General features: G+C 35.1%; 2 protein-coding genes across 2 annotated transcripts in view; both read left to right on the top strand.

The window, feature by feature from the left end:
- The first annotated feature begins 7078 nt into the window (after positions 1 to 7078).
- On the top strand, positions 7079 to 15938 carry LOC117991641 (uncharacterized). Its single transcript, XM_034979236.2, has 8 exons — positions 7079 to 7699; positions 8610 to 8885; positions 9373 to 9714; positions 10072 to 10246; positions 11152 to 11317; positions 11726 to 14308; positions 14823 to 14934; positions 15285 to 15938. The coding sequence occupies exons 1-8, from the start codon at positions 7418 to 7420 to the stop codon at positions 15840 to 15842; spliced, it is 4494 nt and encodes a 1497-aa protein (XP_034835127.1). The 5' UTR covers positions 7079 to 7417; the 3' UTR covers positions 15843 to 15938.
- Positions 15939 to 17446: 1508 nt separating this feature from the next.
- Pka-R2 (cAMP-dependent protein kinase type II regulatory subunit) overlaps positions 17447 to 19914 on the top strand; it is a 29236-nt gene continuing 26768 nt past the window's right edge. The window contains exon 1 of the mRNA XM_034979242.2: positions 17447 to 18004. Coding sequence (XP_034835133.1) covers positions 17791 to 18004 — 214 coding nt within the window. The 5' untranslated portion in view covers positions 17447 to 17790. The remainder of the gene's footprint in view (positions 18005 to 19914) is intronic.

The raw sequence follows: 19914 nt of genomic DNA, 5'->3' as shown, positions 1-19914 counted from the left end.
AAACGGCGCAGAGAAAAATATAAATTATATTTAGCCTGTATAAAATAATAATGTAAATCCTGATACTCATTCATTGATTAAAGTGCTTCTTATGGGTGTATCTAGATTATTAGGGGATCGTTTTGATAATCATCCGATAATGTTATAGAACTAGTGAGTATGTATACATAGGTAGATACTAGAGCGTAAGCGCACTAAGGTGCGATATTGCCAATTTAGTGTTGGTGCGCCATTTGTAAAAATACTGTGATCTGATTGATCATCGTGTAAATACATTTTGAGATAAAGATAAGAATACACGGGAATATTTAACTTCAATACAAAAAATGTTCAGTGTATCCTTGTCTTTATATAATTCTTTTAGTCAACGGTTGATTCTAAATTGAAAATCCAGACATGTGGGCCAAACTTTGAAAATTCTGTTCGATAACGTTCCTGTTGCTAATTTATAAAGGATCTTAACTAAACGCTTCAACTAGCTAGCAAGTTGTTTCAACAGAATGGTTTATAATCATTTTCAATAATAATTGTTGACAATTTAATGTGTGTAAAGAAAATGTCAATTCTATTTGTAATGATCTAGTGCCTAAGTGTGTGTGGCAGGATTGTAATGTTCGTTTTCTTGATCACTCTGGCTTAGAAATTTGAGAAAGTACCGAGCTACGCATCGATTAATACAATTTATTCCCATCAATTTACTAAATCAGCTCGATTTTGGCGTAAAAACATTTTTGAACATTTTTGAAATCTCAAAGAATGTTGGTACACGATCTAGCTAGGTCTTATTAGAGGTCAAGATATTAAATAAATTAAAGCTACTTTATAAAACAAAATGTGCCAGTAGCACACAAGTAGGTAGGTAGGTAAGTACTTGCTCGAGTTACTAAACATGTGTAAATGGTACACTGCTGAAGCTGAGTCAAATTTCCGTTTGGACTGTTGTGTCAAGAAGACATTAGAGTAGTTACAATAGATGGAAAGTTATAATAAAACGCAAAGTTATCTTTTTATTACACTTGAAGGCATTCTGAAATTGCCTTGTTAATACTCAAGTTTATTTCACAATTAATATACCAAAGATGCCATAAACTTTTAAAGTAATATATTAATTTATTTATAGAAGTAATTAATTAAACGTATTACCTAATTAGTAAAAATGTAATATTGTTATTTTTAATGAACGTAACTGCCAACTTTCGTATATTATATTTTGATAATAAAAACGCACACATCTGTTTGTTTTTAACTATTGAATCATTAAATAATGTAGGCGCTTTTATATTCGGACGAATGACGAATGTTAAGTAGGTACCTAGGTATGTATTTATTATTTGGATAATTTATAATAGAACATTGAAATTGGCAACTTATGCCCTAGGGTGAAAAGAAGAGGTCAGAGGGAGGAAAAATACAGGGCGAAATTTTAGTGGTTTTAGAGTAGTGGTTAAGCAGTAATTTCCATATCGACAATTTATATTGACCCTAGTCTTAAAATAACAAAAAAAATCGAGAAATTCGTCGTCATCATCATCATCATTATTATTATCAACCGATAGACGTCCACTGTTGAGCATAGACCTCTTGTCGGGACTTCCACACGCCAGTTTTGCACCGCCTGAATACAGCGGCTCCCTGCGACTCGTCTGATCTCGTCCGTCCACCTAGTGGGGGTCTTCCAAAGCTGCGCCTTCCGGTGCAAGGTTGCCATTCCAGCACCTTGAGACCCCAACATCTATCGGTTTTTCGAACTATGTGCCCTGTCAATTGCCACCAGCTTCGCAACTCGTTGCGCTATGTTGGTTACTCTAGCTCTCCTACGGATCTCCTCATTTCTGATTTGATCACGTAGAGAAACTCGGAGCATACTCTCTAAATCGCCCGCTGAGTGATTGTTTGTTAAAATTCCCGAACCAACAGATTCTAGTTTGTGTCATTTTATCAAAAAAACAGTGCCTAGTTTTCCAAAACAAACAAGTGTAGTCTACAGTAAGTGTAGTGTATAGGTACTTGGTACTGCTTAAGGCTATCGTTATTTAGGATTGAGGTTAAACGAGACAGATTTAGTATGTGAGATATATGTATAATCTCTCGTCTCTGTCTCGTTTTAACTCAATCTTAAGTAACGATTAGCGACTCTGAGTACGGCTGTTAGCCACGGCTCAAAACCACTATTTCATCGTGTACCCAGGTAGGTAGGTATATTATTATTAGTGCCATAAATTCCTAAAATTAAAATGTCGCTATTTTACGAGTTAACCCGTCGGGGCGGGCAAGTATCAAAAATATTATAATTTTAATAGTCGTGTGCCCGATGGAATTTTCCAAAAAAATCGCGCAAATACGCGCATTCTTAAATTTGTTCTCGTTAGATTGTGTTTTATGTTGTGAAGATCTTACAGAGATCAACATGATAATATTAGTAGGTATGCAAAATTTTAGAATTTTAACAAAGCTAAAATTGTGTGCTCCAAGAAAAATTACAAAAATAAGTAAGTACCTACCTATACGAATTACGAGTAATGAATTTTGTGAGGCCCCCTAATACTGGGGGCCTATTAATTTTGTCTTTATTGTGTAATTATTTTGCAATAAACGCGCGATTGAGGTAATATTAATAGCGTTGGGTAGAATATAAGGTGTAAGTTGCCTTTTTTAATAGATCACCAGACAATTTTTTTGCAGACATACGTAAGAGAGGCTAGTACGTAAATGTAAATAGCGGTTTCTGTAATGTAATTTATACTTTTGGTCGAAAATAGCGTAAGCGATAGATTAAGCGCAAGAGAAATTTTTGAACGTGAATTGTTAAGAATTGTTTTTTGTATTAATTAAAAAAGAAGTAATATTACGAAATGTACAATAACCATTTCTACGTTTAAAATTAATGAACCACCTTTTATACTCGTAAACATGCCTAGAAAGTCTCGTGTAAGCGTAAATTATTTAAAAATATTAAAAATTATATTAGAGCGTATCGAGTACATTTAAATTTCATTTTAATCCAATTTGTAGTAAACAGCTACTTATGAGTTGTTAAGTTAAATGTTAGGTACATTATCAAGCATCTACCAGTAGGCATGCACAAGATCGGGCAAAAAAGATAATATGTAGGACCCAGTAGGTGAATGGAATCTGGTAATAAAGATCAGAATAAAATTAGGTATTTAATTAACTGAAAGTGAAATTGACTATCATAGTCAGATTACTTCACCATTCCTGCAATGTAGGTACCTAAATGTATTGTTATTATTTATTGCGAATTGGATTAAAATATTAGGTAGATTATATAGACCGCTTATTTTGTTTTGAGACTTGAAGCCTTAGTGTTAGAAATTGAAGACTTTATTGTAATAAAAAGGAGTATCTGTAATTACAGAAGAATCGATAGAATAAAGATCGGAAACTTTTATGAAAGTATTGTTAAGTAATAGCGGGTTTCATCACATCTCAAACTAACCATCACATAGGTTTACTATAGCATGTATATATAATGGGGTTTATTTATAGGGGTAGCTGCGCCTGTTAGAAACGTTTACCTATACGATACTTGTCACTTTATTTAAATTCAATAGACCCACATCATTCTTTTTATGTACTTTTATACAGTAGGGACATTACTTACAGTAGGGATATTAAATAGGGTTCTAAAGTTGAAATGTACATTGAGAGTTACCCTTTATAATTATTCTTATTGATTGGATTTAATTAAAATTTAATTGTATTTTATTGTGTCTTAATAATTATATTGTTATGGGTTATAATTTTATTGCCTGAATACCTAAATTATTAAATTTTTATGTCAGCAAATTAAATTTTAGTTAAGTTTAGTACCTATATATTGTATCACTTTAACTTTTATTAAGTAGGTAGGTACCTAGTAGGTACCTATCTACTAATAGTGGTGCTCTGTGGAAATCCTTGCAGGAAATCTTCATCCAGCAGTACCTAAACCTTTTTTTTGAGATGATAACTTATAATACGAGGCCCCTAGGAATGGGGGCCTGTTCATGTTTTACTAGTCAATAGGTTTAGGAATATTACACTACACTGTCTGTTATCTATGTGACATATATGATAGAAGAGTAAATAAAATTATCGAGAGTATTCGGGTATTACATTAACATTATAATGTTGTATTGATACAACATTTTTTTATATAGGTACTTATTTAACATTATTATCATTGTTAATCATCATGATCAACCCATCGCCGGCTCACTACAGAGCACGGGTCTCTTCTCTGAGTGAGAAGGGTTTTTGGCCATAGTCTACCACACTGGCCATGTGCGGATTGGTAGACATGTTATGCCATTGTTAATACAATCCTAATTATCCTATGGTCCTAATTACAAAGTGACAAGTATAGCGTAAAATGTAAAAGATACGCGTGTGCAATATTTTTCTACTTCTCTTTCGAATCGTTCGAATATCCGCGTTGACACAAAATATGTAGATGGGGAGATCGGTAACTATGGAAGTGCCTAAGTAAACTTACTTGCATCTGTAGTCTTTATTCACAATCTTTACTCTCGGGAACCGGCCTTTATTGCATTTTTAGCGTGCCTTTAGTAGGTAAAACTATTTAGTTTATGTACCTACCCGCCAAATTTTATGCCCGCTAAATGTATTTGGAATAACCATAGAGAATTATAATAAATCTCTGATAACTTATAGTCCGTAGTACAAAATGACTCCTCACGCGCCATTTTAACTCTATGGGTCAACTGTCATGTCAAAAGTACGACGGGTTCACCCTTGGATGAATCTCTATGGGTTCACCTTTAAAATAAGGACTAAAATTCAAATGTACAACAGCTCTCACCGAACAATCTCCTTCGCGCCTTTTCCATAAACGTGGCACTGGCGAAACAATCTGTGCCCCGTTGGCACACCTCAAAGCCAATAATTGAGAATTTAATTGAATTGAATAAAATAAGGACTAAAATCGTACTTTTGACATGAAATTTGACACAAAAGTTAAAATGGTGCGTGAGGAGTTAAATTTTATGCGTTTTACATGTAACGCATTTGGTAATTGTATATTTCAATCAAAGATTTATAAAACTCCAGATAGGTAGTTAGACGAAGCTGCTAGCGAAGGCAGAAGCTGAAACAATAAAGTATTTTAAAAAGTGAAAACAAATTCGTATGCTTGTATGTGTGATGCGAATTGAATGCGCGTAGCTGCACAGATTATACGTACTATCCAATGCGCGTGGCCGCCATTTTAGTGACGTCAGCACTAGACTGAAGTTTCGAGCCGATGGTATATTTTTATTTCGGCTGACTACAAAATGACGTCATTTCGATGTAATGAGACATGGTTCCAGCGCAATAGCAATTTGCGGGACTTATAGCAAAGGTGTTTACGCGCCTTTGGGTAAAACGACACCTACGACTACGAGCATGCTTCAAAACATGGTGACGCGGTACCCTGCTATAGAAGTCGTTAGTTTAAAATTACAAAAGGGGCAAATAAAAATAAAATTTTATGATAGGCCACTTGTTTGTAGGTACCTACCTAACCCAATCCTTGCGTAAGCTAAGCCATAGGTCTTGAAATCACAGTCCGTGATACACCATATTCTTCAAAACAGCTATGTTGTCTTAAAAATGTTTAACTTCAAAAATGGTTATTCCAAATCTCTTCTATACAAATCTGATGGTAGTTTGAGGTTTTATTCTTTATGTACCTATCAAGTAATTTCATGATAAGTTACCTTTCTCAAAATAGCATTTACTTAATGATAAACTTTGATACTCTTACTTTGACCGCGTTGGTTTGCTTTTTAGACACTCCATAGGTTAAGTAGGAGTTTTATAATAATTAAGAGGAATAATGCAAATGCAAACGCAGTGATAGTACTGTTATCGACACCGTAATCGCTGCCCATATTTATAGAGTGCAATTTTTTATAACTAGAGACGAATAGAATGAACTCTGACGTGCAAAATATGAAATGCGAGTTGTTTTGTATTTTTTACCTCATTGCCTTCGAATGTTATGATCATTTTCTCATTAAATATTAAAATATGCTAAATATTTTAGCAAAGGATAAAATGTATTCCTTTTCTTTAGTAAATAAAATATTGAAATTTGAATTGCCTTTCCTTTTTAGCTACCTATACTTACCTACACAGGACCTATTTCTTAATATTTTCTAAATCATTAAATAGGTACCTACCCATTTAATTCGGAACATATTATTTCACCCGTTACCGCGTGTGGTTAAAAACATATCACTTACATAAACTAGAAAATATTGTTTAATTAAATATCCAAAGGGCGATTAATTATCGCTACGTACAGCTATGGAAGGGGCCCCAAAATTACGTAATACTAATGAACACAATGAAGCTGTGATAGCCTAGTGGTTAGGAGTTAGGACGTCCATCTCCTAATCGGAGGACAGGGGTTCGATCCCGGGCACGCACCTCTAACATTTGGAAGTTTGTGCGTTTTAGTGATTATAGTACTTGCTTTAACGGTGTTGAAAAACCTGCAGAGAGTTCTCTATAATGTTCTCAAAAGTGTGTGAAGTCTGCCAATCCATTCTTGGCCAGCGTGGTACCAGGTAGACTATGGCCAAACCCCTTCTCACTCTGAGAGGAGACCCGTACTCTGTAGTGAGCCGCCGATGGGTTGATCATGATCATGATGATGATGAGGGTATCTGGGAAGACACCCCTAAACTTTTAAACCGTAAGGGTTATAACCGAAGAAATTATATAAAAAATTAGACTTTATACTTTGAAGTAAGATTTTTTACACCTTAATTACCTGTTATCTCCCAAAGCCACCATGATCCAAACAAACTTTCCTGCCAGTGTTGGGGACAATACGCAGAGAAACTTTCAGCTTTTATAAAATAACGAAAGCCTGGCACGCACTGGCTCTCTCTGTACTACATAGGTACCATTCCTCTTTATTTCTATATTTATATTGATCTAAGATTAATAAATACATAGATATAATTAGATAGGTAGAATACGAAAGTTAAATATGGTCACACTGACCATAGAGTATCTACACCGCACTGACTAACTTGAGAGCGCTGTCACTGTCAAGTGTCACCTCATTTTGTGATTTTGAATTTTGATTTTTAAATGATGCGAAGTCGCATTGTCGCTGTTTGTAAAATTGTGAAATATATTTTATAAGTGTAATTTCAATATATCTACCACCATTACATTTACTTCCATGTGATCTTCTGTCTGCCAGTATACCATCAATGACCATTTGCAGTACCTACCAGTACTTTTTCGAAGCACTATTCGCCAAATATTTGCTAATAAAAAAGTAGATCATCTTTTTCCAGTCTTTTTCACAGGGTAAAATTGAGAAAACCCTTCATATATTTGTCCACACACATGGGCACGATAATAATTATTATATATCCCTAAAAAGTGAGAAAATATGGCAAACATCACTCAGTGTTTTTCTTTAAATTACAAAGAGTTTTTATTAGATGAAATAGCACTGGATGGCCTGCAAGGCATTGGTATTGAATCATTATGGAAACGTATGGAAAAGCGTATTGGCACACCCATAACTGCCAAGATAAAAGAGAAATTTTGGAAGTTCATTACCAGTACTAAATCTATATCTATATTTCACGTTTCTGAACCGCCAGTGGTTGTAGAAATTATAGATCGATTTACGATCGTTGATGAAGCTACAGGATATATATTAGACCCTGTAAGTACATGATTAATCTTAGTTAAGAACACAAACACAACATACTCTAACACACAGTGCACAGTAGTTCACTCTAACAGTAGGTTCCATTAGTACTATTCCGTCCTTTAGATGTAATAGGTTTCATGGTTCAATTTGTATTGTACCGATATCGCAAAATAGTTCTGAACGTAAATTGGCTGATTGTTCCAAAGGACAGTTGTTGTTACTGAACTGATTGATGTTTGAGAACTGTGTCTTTTTGTTCAGTATAGTGGAATGGTTCCTAATCATTCATTGTCACGTAGTGATTATATATATTCTCTTTGTTATTGTCCATGTTCTACAAGAGACTATATGACATTCTTTTAATATAAATATTAAACTAACTACTACTATAATATTTTACTTCTGGGGCAAAGCCAATAATCAATTGATTGATCACTGATCAGTAATGATTAAAAGGAAACATTGTGAGGAAACCTGCTTGCCTGACAGTTATCAATAATATTCTTAAAAGTGTGTGAAGTATGCCAATCCACACTTGGCCAGAGTGGTAGACTATGGTCAAACCTTTATACTGAGAGAAGATATGTGCTCAGTTGTGAGCTGCCAATGATGATGATGATGATGCAACCATAAGTACCGAAATTATAAATGTGAAACTGTGTTTGTTTGTTGGTTTACTGGTTTGTCCTTCAATCACGTCGCAACGGAGCAACGAATCGACGTGATGTTTTGCATGGGTATAGTTAAAAATCTGGAGAGTGACATATCACATAGGCTACTTTTTATCCCCGGGAAACAAAGAGTTCCCACAAGATTTTTAAAACCTAAATCTTCACGAAGTCGTGGGCATCAGCTACTAAACTATTAAAAAATCCTATCAAGGTTAAGTGAATCCTAATATTAAATAGGTACAATTTTTCAGCTCACTCATTTAGATGGCCCTTATGAATGGTGCCCAATTGAAAACGAGTATGGATCATGTTCGAACTATACCACTAGAATATTGATATCAGAGAATGATATACAGTTAAGGACATATGAAGATGTGAAATCACAGTATGGGGACAACTTAGTACTTGTAGCTTCAATAGAAGAAAGATGGCATGCCTTGGCACCTCATTTACCAATTTCCTACTTGAATCAGCTTACATCAATACACTATGGCTTGATGGAATTGATTGGTAAAGGGAGAGAAAATGTAAGTATATTGTAGGCAGTACTATCACGAGAAGATGGCAGCTTGCTGTGGCACAAGCTACCAGTACAATAGCGAGGTGCAAGATAGGGGGCTATATTTTCTCTGGGACAAAGCTTAATGGGCACCAATGTGTCTGTAAGAGATCTCAAAGCCTGCTAATATGCTTAGTGCAATATGCAACCAAGGAGATTTTTCTACATATCCTGATATACTCCCCAGGGTATCTTAAAATTTTCCCGGTTAACAAAGAAAAACATTACTTACTATCAGAATGCACATTGTGCTGAGCAACCAGCAAGGCAACTGTTCTTACATTTTCTGAAAAAAAAGCAACTATGCACTCTAATAAATAATTAAACATTTTGATAATTTTTAAAATATACAAAAATGTTTTATATTAAATATAAGATTTTTTTATAAAAGAAAATTCTTGGATGTTATATTATACTTATAATGTTATGAATTGAATATCTACATTATTTTCCAGGGACAAATGACAGTTGGCACAACAAATCTTAGCAAAATAATCAAGGAGCCAAAACTTTTATTTTATAATAGAAATGTGCTACATAAACTTGGCTTGATCGAAGTCCATTACACCACACAAATTACCTCTGGCAAGGCTATGAAGAGCATATTACTGCGGCTAAAGAGATTCCACCAACCCTTGTTAGGGAGTCTGCCTAAAGTTGGCCTGATAGCAAATACAGTAGAATATTTACTGGAACGACCTGACCATTCTGAAGTAAATGAGGTTATGGTCAAAAAAGGTTTTATGACATCAAAGCATAGTAAGCGATTTCAGAAAACAATGTATATCTTTACTTTCGTAAGTTGTTTTTATGTCTTAAATATTATAATCTAAATACCAATCAGTGGTTATTAATGGCGATAGTAATTTATTTTGTAAGGATGTAAGTACATGTATATTGTATACATAATGGATTCAGATAGTACGCAAATACCCATATACTTAATTTTTAAATAAGTAGGTATTTGCAATGACATTGTGATGGATCGACGTGATTGTATGAATATAGTCGAAGACCTAGAGAGTGACATAGGTCACATAGGCTACTTATATCTGGGAAATCAAACAGGTCCTATGGAATTATTAAATAATTAAGTCCACACCATCGACGTTTTGACTTGAGCATCACTGATATATACATATGTACACTTACAGGATGACAGAGACGTCAAGGTAGAGAAAAGCTCTAAAGGCGAAAAACATAAAGAAATTGTCAAAAAAAAGTTCATTTCACTCGCACAAAATTTTGATGAACCACACTCAGATGAAGAAATTGAAAAAGCTCCTTTACAATGCCAATACAAGGTAGGCGTTGGTATTATGAGACAAGGTTAGTATTTTCTATCTTCTATAAATGCGGAAGGGTGGGCGTCCACCACATTATTATCCCAAGAACTCTCTGAGATTAATATATGTGGCATTCCAAACCAGTGGCAAATAAAATTATTCTGATGATTCGAAAGCACTTTTAAAAGTTTATTTGAATAAAAATGTATTCTATTCTATTGCAGTTGAAAGGGATCACAATCTTCATCTTCGTAATTTTATTGTTCTGGTTTTTTTTTCTACATACTTATTCGAATAAATAATTGTTGTTCTTTCAAAATACAAATGATGATTTTTTTTAACATGGGAAATATTTTTGAAGGAAAACTTTTTTAAGCGTGACTAGACAAAACTTAGATCTAAAAGATTTTAAAAGGCCATCAAACAGATCAGCTGTTTTGAGGCTGCCGTCTTACATAGAGGTGTTTTAAGTATCATCATCATCATGATCAACCCATCGCCGGCTCACTACAGACCACGGGTCTCCTCTCAGAGTGAGAAGAGTTTTGGCCATAGTCTACCACGCTGGCCAAGTGCGGATTGGCAGACTTCACACACCTTTGAGAACATTATGGAGAACTCTCAGGCATGCAGGTTTCTTCACGATGTTTTCCTTCACCGTTAAAGCAAGTGATATTTTGATTACTTAAAAACGCACGTAACTCCGAAAAGTTAGAGGTGCGTGCCCGGGATCGAACCCCCGATTGGAAGGCAGACGTCCTAACCACTAGGCTACCACAGCTATTACCACATGCCACAGGTTTTAAGTATACCAATTAGTTATTACCATAGTTTAAAGCTCTAGATTTTTACTCATTTTCAAAGCTACTTAATATGGCTTAATTCATTGTTATATCTACCAAATAAAACAGATAATTTTCTCATTTAAAATGTATGTTTTTATTTCAGCATATGAAAAGATTTTGGAAGCAGGTCTCAAAGGTCTGACACAAACGGAAATTGCACAACTACTAGGTGTAGAATTTTACACTAGCAGATCCATATGCAGAGTTTTCAAAAACAAGAACCTAGTTAGGGAGTTTCTAGAAGATAAAGGCAGACAAAGGACTGCTAGGTAATTTTTTTATTTTATAAAGTGCCAATAAACAGGTCATCTGATATTAAGTGGTTACCCAATGGTCTCTAAGTAATCACTTGATCTTTATGTTATCACTAGATTGGTAATTCCAAACAAGGATTCTGCTTATAATCTGTTGTCATGTTTGGTTTGACACCTTTGTAGAATACTATCCCAATACACCAGGGTCCCATAATGACCTGGCCCGATAAGCAATTATGTTATGACCTCCCTGACTAAATAACTAAGTAATACTATAAATAGTAATGCTCGTAATAATTCTTAAAACTATAAAATTAAAATCTAGCAAGGTCAACCACTTTTGATGTTGAATATGACACAGGTTTATAATAACGTCTAAAAAAATAATTCAAGTCTGTAACAGGTCATTTTTATTAATTACAGATACGTAGCTGTCGCAGCTACAAAGGAAATTGATAGAGAATATGATAAAGAGAAAAGTATACTACTTGAACATGTGCAGGACTCAAAAGAAACTATTCAATCTATTAACAAAGACGATTCAGACTCTGATAATGATGTACCCATTAAGAAACTAAAGCTGGATAAAGATTGCAGGGAAACTGAAAAGGATTTTAAAGAAAACGCGGAAAATTATATAACTGAATTAAAAGCAGTGGAAGGTTGTGAGAGTGTTAAGGAGTCTCTCCTAAACACTAAAAAGAATCTGACGTTAAGACAACTGAAGTATGCTAATGGAATTTTGAAGGTCATTAAAGAGTTAAAGTACATTATTGGATTCCAGACATTGAGTATGGTAGTGTCTAAAGCAACAGGTGAACCACCTATGGACACAAAGTCCCTCAAACTATTTATCCACAAACTAATGACCGATGGCCAGTTGAAAATTTTGAAAATAAGCAGACCAAAGAAAGCGTATTTTCTCATCTGCGCTCCCAATATCAAGCCAACAGATGACATAATAAAGAAAAAATTCAAAGAGCTGTGCTTCAAACCAGAGCCAATCAGGAAAATTAAAAAAACTAAAACAGAAGCAGCTAGGCCAAAGTGGCAATTCATCTATCAGAGGTATATTAAAATTCAGAAACTACACGAGTTTGTTATAAAGTTCGTCTACTTCAATGACCATACATCTGAAACTAATTTTGCGCCCGGCTTTACCTCCATGCTAACTGTCATACCAGAAATGACTGTCGAATACGCTCTAAGTAATATAAACAATTTGGAAACATCGGATGTCGCAAAATTAAAAATAGATGGAAAATGTAAAGTGTTAAAAATACGAGATACCCCAGAAAAATTGAGTAATCCTTTATTACAGTCGAGAAGTCTACAAAATTCTTTAAAAATTATCCTCAAAATTTTAGCTGCCCTTGGCCTTATACAACTAATTCATCAACCGTCGACATCAAGAAAAGACGCAGCCAACACTTACGTTTTCTATGTAAACCGACGTGCAAAGATATTGAATACTTCAGGCAAATGGCCCAGACCAATTGATAAAAGTGACTTGGAAAAATCGTTTTACTTCAAAACATTTGAAGATGTTCAACAATATTGGCTCGACGTAACCAACATCAGCTCCAACACTACAATAAATGCATCAAAACGTGATTCGATCAAACTAGTACATCCGTTGCGATGTGAAACTGATGTACAATTGTACGACAATGGGGATCGTCTGGGCGACGGCTTGGGACCGTGCGGGTTCGATTCCAGTATATTTATGGATATTCCGAGGTTGTGGCGCAAATTCGTGTTCAAACTTCCTAACTTACCGCTACCGGCTAAACGAAAGGTAATAAAAAGGATTGTAAAGAAGAGAAATAGACCTAAAAAAGTTGTGAAAAAGGAACCATTACCAAAAATAGATAAGAGGAAGAGAACCACTGACACTCCTTTGACGTGGTCGAGTTTAGAGGATAAAATCCTTATGTTGTGCAAAGCTGCTATTACAGTACTGAGTCCCTCATCGCAGCCGGGCTCGTTGAGACTTAGAAACATTGTAGCAAAGGATCTGTTGACTATGAAAGACCCTAAAAAGACAGCCGCCTATTGCCACAAAAGATCGATGGTTTTGGAATCGAATTCGGTAATGTCATATGAAAAAGATTGCATCATAAACGAAATGAGACGTCGCCGACAACTGGTAAAGAAATACGATGGTCTATTAAAAGTTTTGAGACTCCGTCATATTGGAAGCTTAAATAAATGTATCAACGAAGCCAGGCTCCCGATGCTAGAGTTGATATGGATCGCCTCCCAGATTGAAAGAACCAAGCCGTACATTCAGCGAATTCCGTGTATCGCATTGAACTTCGAAGATTTTAACAAAAAATATACCATCACTCCTACGACTTCCAATCGACCTTACAACGTGTATAGAACACCGACCACTTGCGGACCTGAGTTTGCGGCTTTGAAAGAGGGTATAATCCTATCCGTCATGTTATCCATAAAAAATCAGGTCCCTAAGGAGACTGCACAGAAAATATATTCGATATTCGAAGTATATCCCGAGTCCACGCTAAGGAGTGCAGTGGAGCAACTAAGGAAAGGCGGCGTGATAGCTGCGAAGGAAAAAACTCTGAACAATAAAATTAATAAAGTTCATTTCGATGATATCGTTGAATCTGCGTACAAAATCTCAGCTGCTTATCGCCGCAAATGGGCTAATAGATTCGAGTCGGAGTTTCTCGTCTTTTTAGCGGATATTATGAACAGTATAGTTCCAGAGAAGGATTTAAAAGGATGCAGTGAGCTCAACTGCTTGTTGTGCGAAATGTCTGCCTGCGATATTTTGGACATAAAGTCGGACACCACACCTGTGGTCACCGGTTCGGCGGGGTCAATAATGCAAGAAGAACAAATGAATGTCATCGACATGGAAACAAAATACAAATTAAAATCGGGCACAATAGGATGGAAAAGCAAGGACGATGTGGTGGTTTTCTCTGAATGCTTCCAGGGCATTGAGTATAAAACCGTTTTAGATTCCATTTCAAAGTAAGTCATGGTTGATATTTGACCAACAAAATCAGAATTAATATTATTCATCTACAATTTTTTCTTTTACCCAACTATGCAAAGGTTATGCATATAGTGTGTATGAAACCTGTCCCCTCAGCATTGCCATGTTGCTCATTCGATTTTGGTTTGATGCTATAATAATAATATGACGTCATGTCATTATGGCGCCGTGCATTATGGCGGTTAATAAACAAAACACATAAAAAAATGAAGAAAACGTATCGAGTTTGGTCTAGCTTAAAATCTAGTAATTTTCATAAAATAAGTTGAACCATTCATCCAAGTGTGTCCTCAAAGTGGTAATTGTAATTTTAAGGGGTTGTTTTTAATTTCAAGTCTGACCAGAATAACTCGCCATATTGCGGAAAACCCGTGACGAATACAAGACCTGAAACTTAGTGACTATAGACTATATACTAGTGGCGCATTTAATTTAAGTATATGTATGAAATAATTTGATTAATATTTTATAACTATATTACACTTACAGGGAGAGTGTAGTGAATTTTTCTGAAACTGATATTGTCTATGATATGCAAGACCCAATAATATCATATTTGGAACAAAAAGGGGAGAAAGGTAGCTCTTTTCATGAATTACAGGTAAGTTTTTATTTTATAGTTTCTATAGTAAATGCGTTATTGCTTGAATACTGAAAATCCATTCTAAAGTAAGAGAACCTTACGTTAAAAACTGCCAAGGCCAAACGGCCAAGACGAGCCTATAGTGTTTTTATATTTCAACGTATTTAGGCGCTTTGCATGATTTTGGGTTAAAAAACTTATAGGTCGCGTCATCGACACGCTAATGTTAATAGTGCTCAGAGTGCCGATAGATACAACTACTTGATGTAGGTTTTAGTTTACGTTTTGAAATATTTATTTTTGATAATTTTTGAAAATCCAAAAAGAAATCAGTTTTAAGTTTTGACTGACCGACAATTTTTTTGCAGGAACACTTGTCAATAGATCGAAACGTATTGTACGCCAGACTTAAGGATCTCGAGGCTAAGAAAATGGTTAGACGTGTTGGGTATTACGAAAATCTACTTATCCTTACGAAATATGCAATACCAATGCTCTTACAAATTGAGCCAAACTTTTACATTATACCTACACCATGGTTAACTCTAGAAGGACGGATACAAGAAGAAATATTTATCAAATGGACTAGTGTAATAGTAAATAAAGTTTTCGAATCCCCCGGATGCTCTATTGAGTTTTTGAGCAATAATTTCGAATGCATCTCAACTAGAAGTGTCCAAGATATTTGTACGTTTTTGCAAAGATGTGAATGCGTGAACATGCGTTGTATAGAAAAGAAACCAGTAGACTTGTTTTCGCAAGATGACGATGTGCCTAACTTGAGCGATTATAACCCATATGATTTACCGGATAACATTTTAGTATTTCCGGCAAAAAATTTGCTGACTAGATATGCTTGTTTATGGAAAAAGGTCTTGGATGAAACTGATACACAACTTGCAAATTATAAATTCGCTCCGTCTTAAGAACAGTTTGTAGATATGTTTAATGTTTATGTATGTTAATAAGAGCAATAAAAATAAAAGGTAGGTAACAAAAATAAAATCGAGTTTTATTTTTAGGGAGCTGAGCGGCTCCTAAGCAGCCGTAACTCATATAATATGTGCAATATTTATGTCGGGCACAGAACAATCTGGCTATAAGGGCTAGACGAAAGTAGGCTGGAAAAGCGCGGCAAATTCCAAAATGTCAGTATCGCAGCAATAAGAAAAAAAATTACGAGTCATTTCACCGCGATTAATAGCCTCAGGTGACAGAAGGGCTGGCTCATTTTTTGCACAACGGATCAGCCTGGCTGTCCAGCGCGGAAATGCAGCCAGTATTCTTGGCACCATTCCACGCGGGCATGATTTGTATAGTAATTAGATAAGGCTAGCTTTAAGTTTTATTTAATATTTTCAATTAAATAAAAAAAAAAAAATATTATTATTATTTCCTACATCTATAATGGCAGCCCCAAAATTAGAAACAGAAATAAAAGGAACTATATATCAAGCTATGTATACATAACTACGATATTTTCAATTTGGTATTTTTTATTTATTTATTTCAGCAGTCCAACCACAGATCACTAATACTACCTAGGAGTATTCTAGTCCGGGGCAGTCCAACGCGCATGCGCGTGCCGTGCTTGACGTAAATCAAAGAGAATGCTGCCAACTATTGTATATCTGTGACAAAGAAGTTGTTTAAAGTAGGTACCTACTCATGAAGTACCTACTATAATACTACGTGATTGTCACCATTGTCTTTGATTTACGCATCGACATAGGAATTTAGAAATTCTTTGGATTTACATAAAACTCGTGCGTAAAACCCACAAACGGTTTTACATTCTGAGGAAATACCGTAGACTGAATAAAAAAGCTAGACTAAAGTACTGTGTAACCGCGACTGAGATAGCGATAGCCCGACGTAACGATGAATAACACGACAATTACCATTGTTTAGTAGTCAATGTGGCTAATTCCTTTGTACACAATCTCTAAACTAAACTAAAATATCACGTCTAAATCTATTGCTATCCCTTTCATAATGTTGCTTGCGGAAAAGGAAAGCACTAGATTTAGACCTGTTAATTTAGTTTAGTTTAGAGATTGTGTACTAGAGAATCGGCCCCATTATTTGTATTAACCGATCAACAACATTAGTATTAAACGTTTTTTATGTGAAAACAAGTAAATAACTAATGAGAAATACAATGACGCCATGAATTCTCAAAGCTTGTTTTGCAACTAAAGTTGTATTCTTTGAAAAAAATCGGTTACACGATGAGGGACAAAAAATAGGTTAGCTGCGTCTCTGTATAGCATATTAGTCGTAAGTCGTAATTGTCATGTTATTCATCGTTACGTCGGTCTATCGCTATCTCAGTCGCGGTTACACAGTACTTTAGTCTAGCTTTTTTACTCAGTCTACGTGTTCAGTCATGGTTTAAAAACCCAAAATCCAGAGATCATAAAATGGTTTACAACTATTAGTCTATGGTTCTATGGTCGATTGCATAATTTCAATTTTCTTTATGGCAATGATAATTTAAAACTAGGCGAGTGATTACTGATTAGAAAAGTTTAAAGTAGGGCAATCCCATCCTGATTTCGCCATTTTTACTTTTCAGTGAAAGGAGATTTTATAATTGTCAGGCTGGAGGACGAAGAATATTTTGAGAAAAGTGTGTCATTACATTTAATTATTTGTAGCCAGGACTATAATATAAGAAAATCTTAGTATAATAGTGTGGTTTTGTTTATTACTAACGTTTGTATGTAGTGCTACTTTCCCGTCGTAAGGTTGCTCGTTGGTGTGTCGCTTAGCTAAATTCAATGGCTATGATATCGAAGTTTTAATCTGGCGAGTCGCTTTGACGTTCTCCGCGGGGCAAAGTCACGAGAAAGCGAAGCGACGCGGTCAGACATGAGCAGGCCTCAAGGCGGACGGATCCAAGTCCCCGATGACCTCAGAGAGATTCTGTTGGAGTTCACCATAAGCTACTTGCTGGAGCAGCCGGGCGACGTGATCAACTACGCAGTCGAGTTCTTCACGAGGTTACAGAACAACCGGACCACGACGATAGTACGGGGCCCGTCGGCGGGCACTCCCGACGAATCTATAATATCAGACGAAGAAGGTACATTTTCCTCTATTACCTCTCAATAATAACCCCTCCACTCGAAACCGCGTCAAAGGTCAGTTAATTTTATTAGGGCCGCTGTAGCATCGCAACTACATTTCCATATGAATGAACAGAATGTCTAATTCAACATACATAACCACATACAAGGCATGTACTTCTTGCACTAGTTGCAATACAAGACATGAATTTTAATTTTCTTGTAGTCTCTTGCACTATTGATTTTCTGGAATGCCTATGCAAAGATTCATCTGTTGATGCATAGGTGAGAGAGAGAGAGGTAATGTTCAAAGAAGTTTAAACAAAAAAATATTTATCAACATTATGCCTATCATAGTACAAGAATGATTGTAACAAATACATTCTATGCACCACTGCTATATGTTTTAATATTTTTCAAACATCTTTATGAAACTGATATGAGGTAGGTTTTCAACGTTCATCTTCCATACTGCTTGATAGGCGCTATTGCAATAAATAACTAGTTTTTTTGCAGTAATTATTTTACTTTAATTTTCTTTAAATGTAGAATCTAAATATTTTAGGGATATACCAGAAATATAAGTAAAGTTAAAGTAGATGTAGATGAAATTTAAATACATAATATTAAGTATATATTTACTAAATTCATTAAATATCTATATATTTCTCAATATTCTATATATTTCTGTATGTGAGAGTAAAAGACTTATTCTAAATCTTTTATCTGAATTATTAAAAATGCTATCACTAATGTGTTGGTCATCGCAAATCTCGAGAACAGCTGAACCGATTTCGCTAATTCTTTTTTATAATATTCCTTGAAGTACAAGGATGGTTCTTACGGAGAGGAAAATTTAAAATATTTGAATCGACTGTTAGGCGGAACGAAGTTCGACAGGGCAGCTAGTTGGTAATATATTTTATTACAAGTATTATATTTGAACTGTGGGAGAGTTATATCATCCCTGTAGAGTGAAAATTCATACAACCCACTGACAGACAGTGAAGGCTTAGTAATAGGGTCCCAATTGCTGTAAAGCTTGCAAAGGGTGCAAATAACATCTGTTATTGTTCACAACATTCTTATGTTGATAGGAATAACTGTTTCTTGTTTTTGGCAGTGTGCCATAGCCTATAAGCATTTATTTTATGACGTGTAAATTTTCAATCTCACATAATTTTGAGTTGGTACTAAGCAATTTGGCAAAATATTAAAAACATGCTGGTTGATTGTGGAAAATCTGCATCAATCATTATTATGGATTGAAAACACGGGTTTTAAGAAAAGCACTTACAGTTACATTTTTTGTCATTTTCATCATAAGGTTACGAAATAAAGGTCTTAAAAATAATTGAGAGAGTGAATATGAAGCACTTTAATATAAACACCCACTTGATCTAGTGACCCCATTTAAAAACTTCGACCCTATCTTTTTGCCCTATTGGCAGCATCTTCAGATTCAACTGTAACATCTTTACTAAGAATCTTTTACAAATGTTTACTTTATAACATTAATATGAAGTACAATAATAAAATCCAAGTTCATTTCAAGTCTTAAACTTTTCCGCGTCTATCTAACTCACATGGGACTTGGAGCTCAACCAGTTTTGTTAGGACATAAATTTGCTTTGTTTACTTTACGGTGATCTCATTTACTTGTTTGTTTTCAACTCTTTGAAGTCTTGAGATGACTCTGGCTTATTTTTCTCATGTCCGTGGCTCGGAGCTGAAACAGATGTTCCTCTTGTTGATAAGTTTTGTAAAATTAGCTAACACCAAGTTTGGTTGTGCAAAGTATAAAAGTACTAGCTTTTACCCTCTGCTTTACCACAATTTAAAGACCAATACATACTACATTCTACCAATGGAGATGTACATTTATGTATGTTTTCAATAAATGAAAATATAAAAATACAGATTTGTG

Source organism: Maniola hyperantus, chromosome 20 (assembly GCF_902806685.2).
Source record: "Maniola hyperantus chromosome 20, iAphHyp1.2, whole genome shotgun sequence".
Classification (NCBI taxonomy): domain Eukaryota; kingdom Metazoa; phylum Arthropoda; class Insecta; order Lepidoptera; family Nymphalidae; genus Maniola; species Maniola hyperantus.
The sequence above is the reverse complement of the archived record's forward strand: the minus strand, read 5'-3'. Positions and strand labels throughout refer to the sequence as shown.

Coding starts and splice junctions, on each gene's coding strand:
- LOC117991641 (XM_034979236.2), top strand. CDS start 7,418: ATGGCAAACATCACTCAGTGTTTTTCTTTAAATTACAAAGAGTTTTTA. Junction 7,700..8,609: donor CAGGATATATATTAGACCCT/GTAAGTACATGA, acceptor ACAATTTTTCAG/CTCACTCATTTAGATGGCCC. Junction 14,935..15,284: donor GCTCTTTTCATGAATTACAG/GTAAGTTTTTAT, acceptor ATTTTTTTGCAG/GAACACTTGTCAATAGATCG.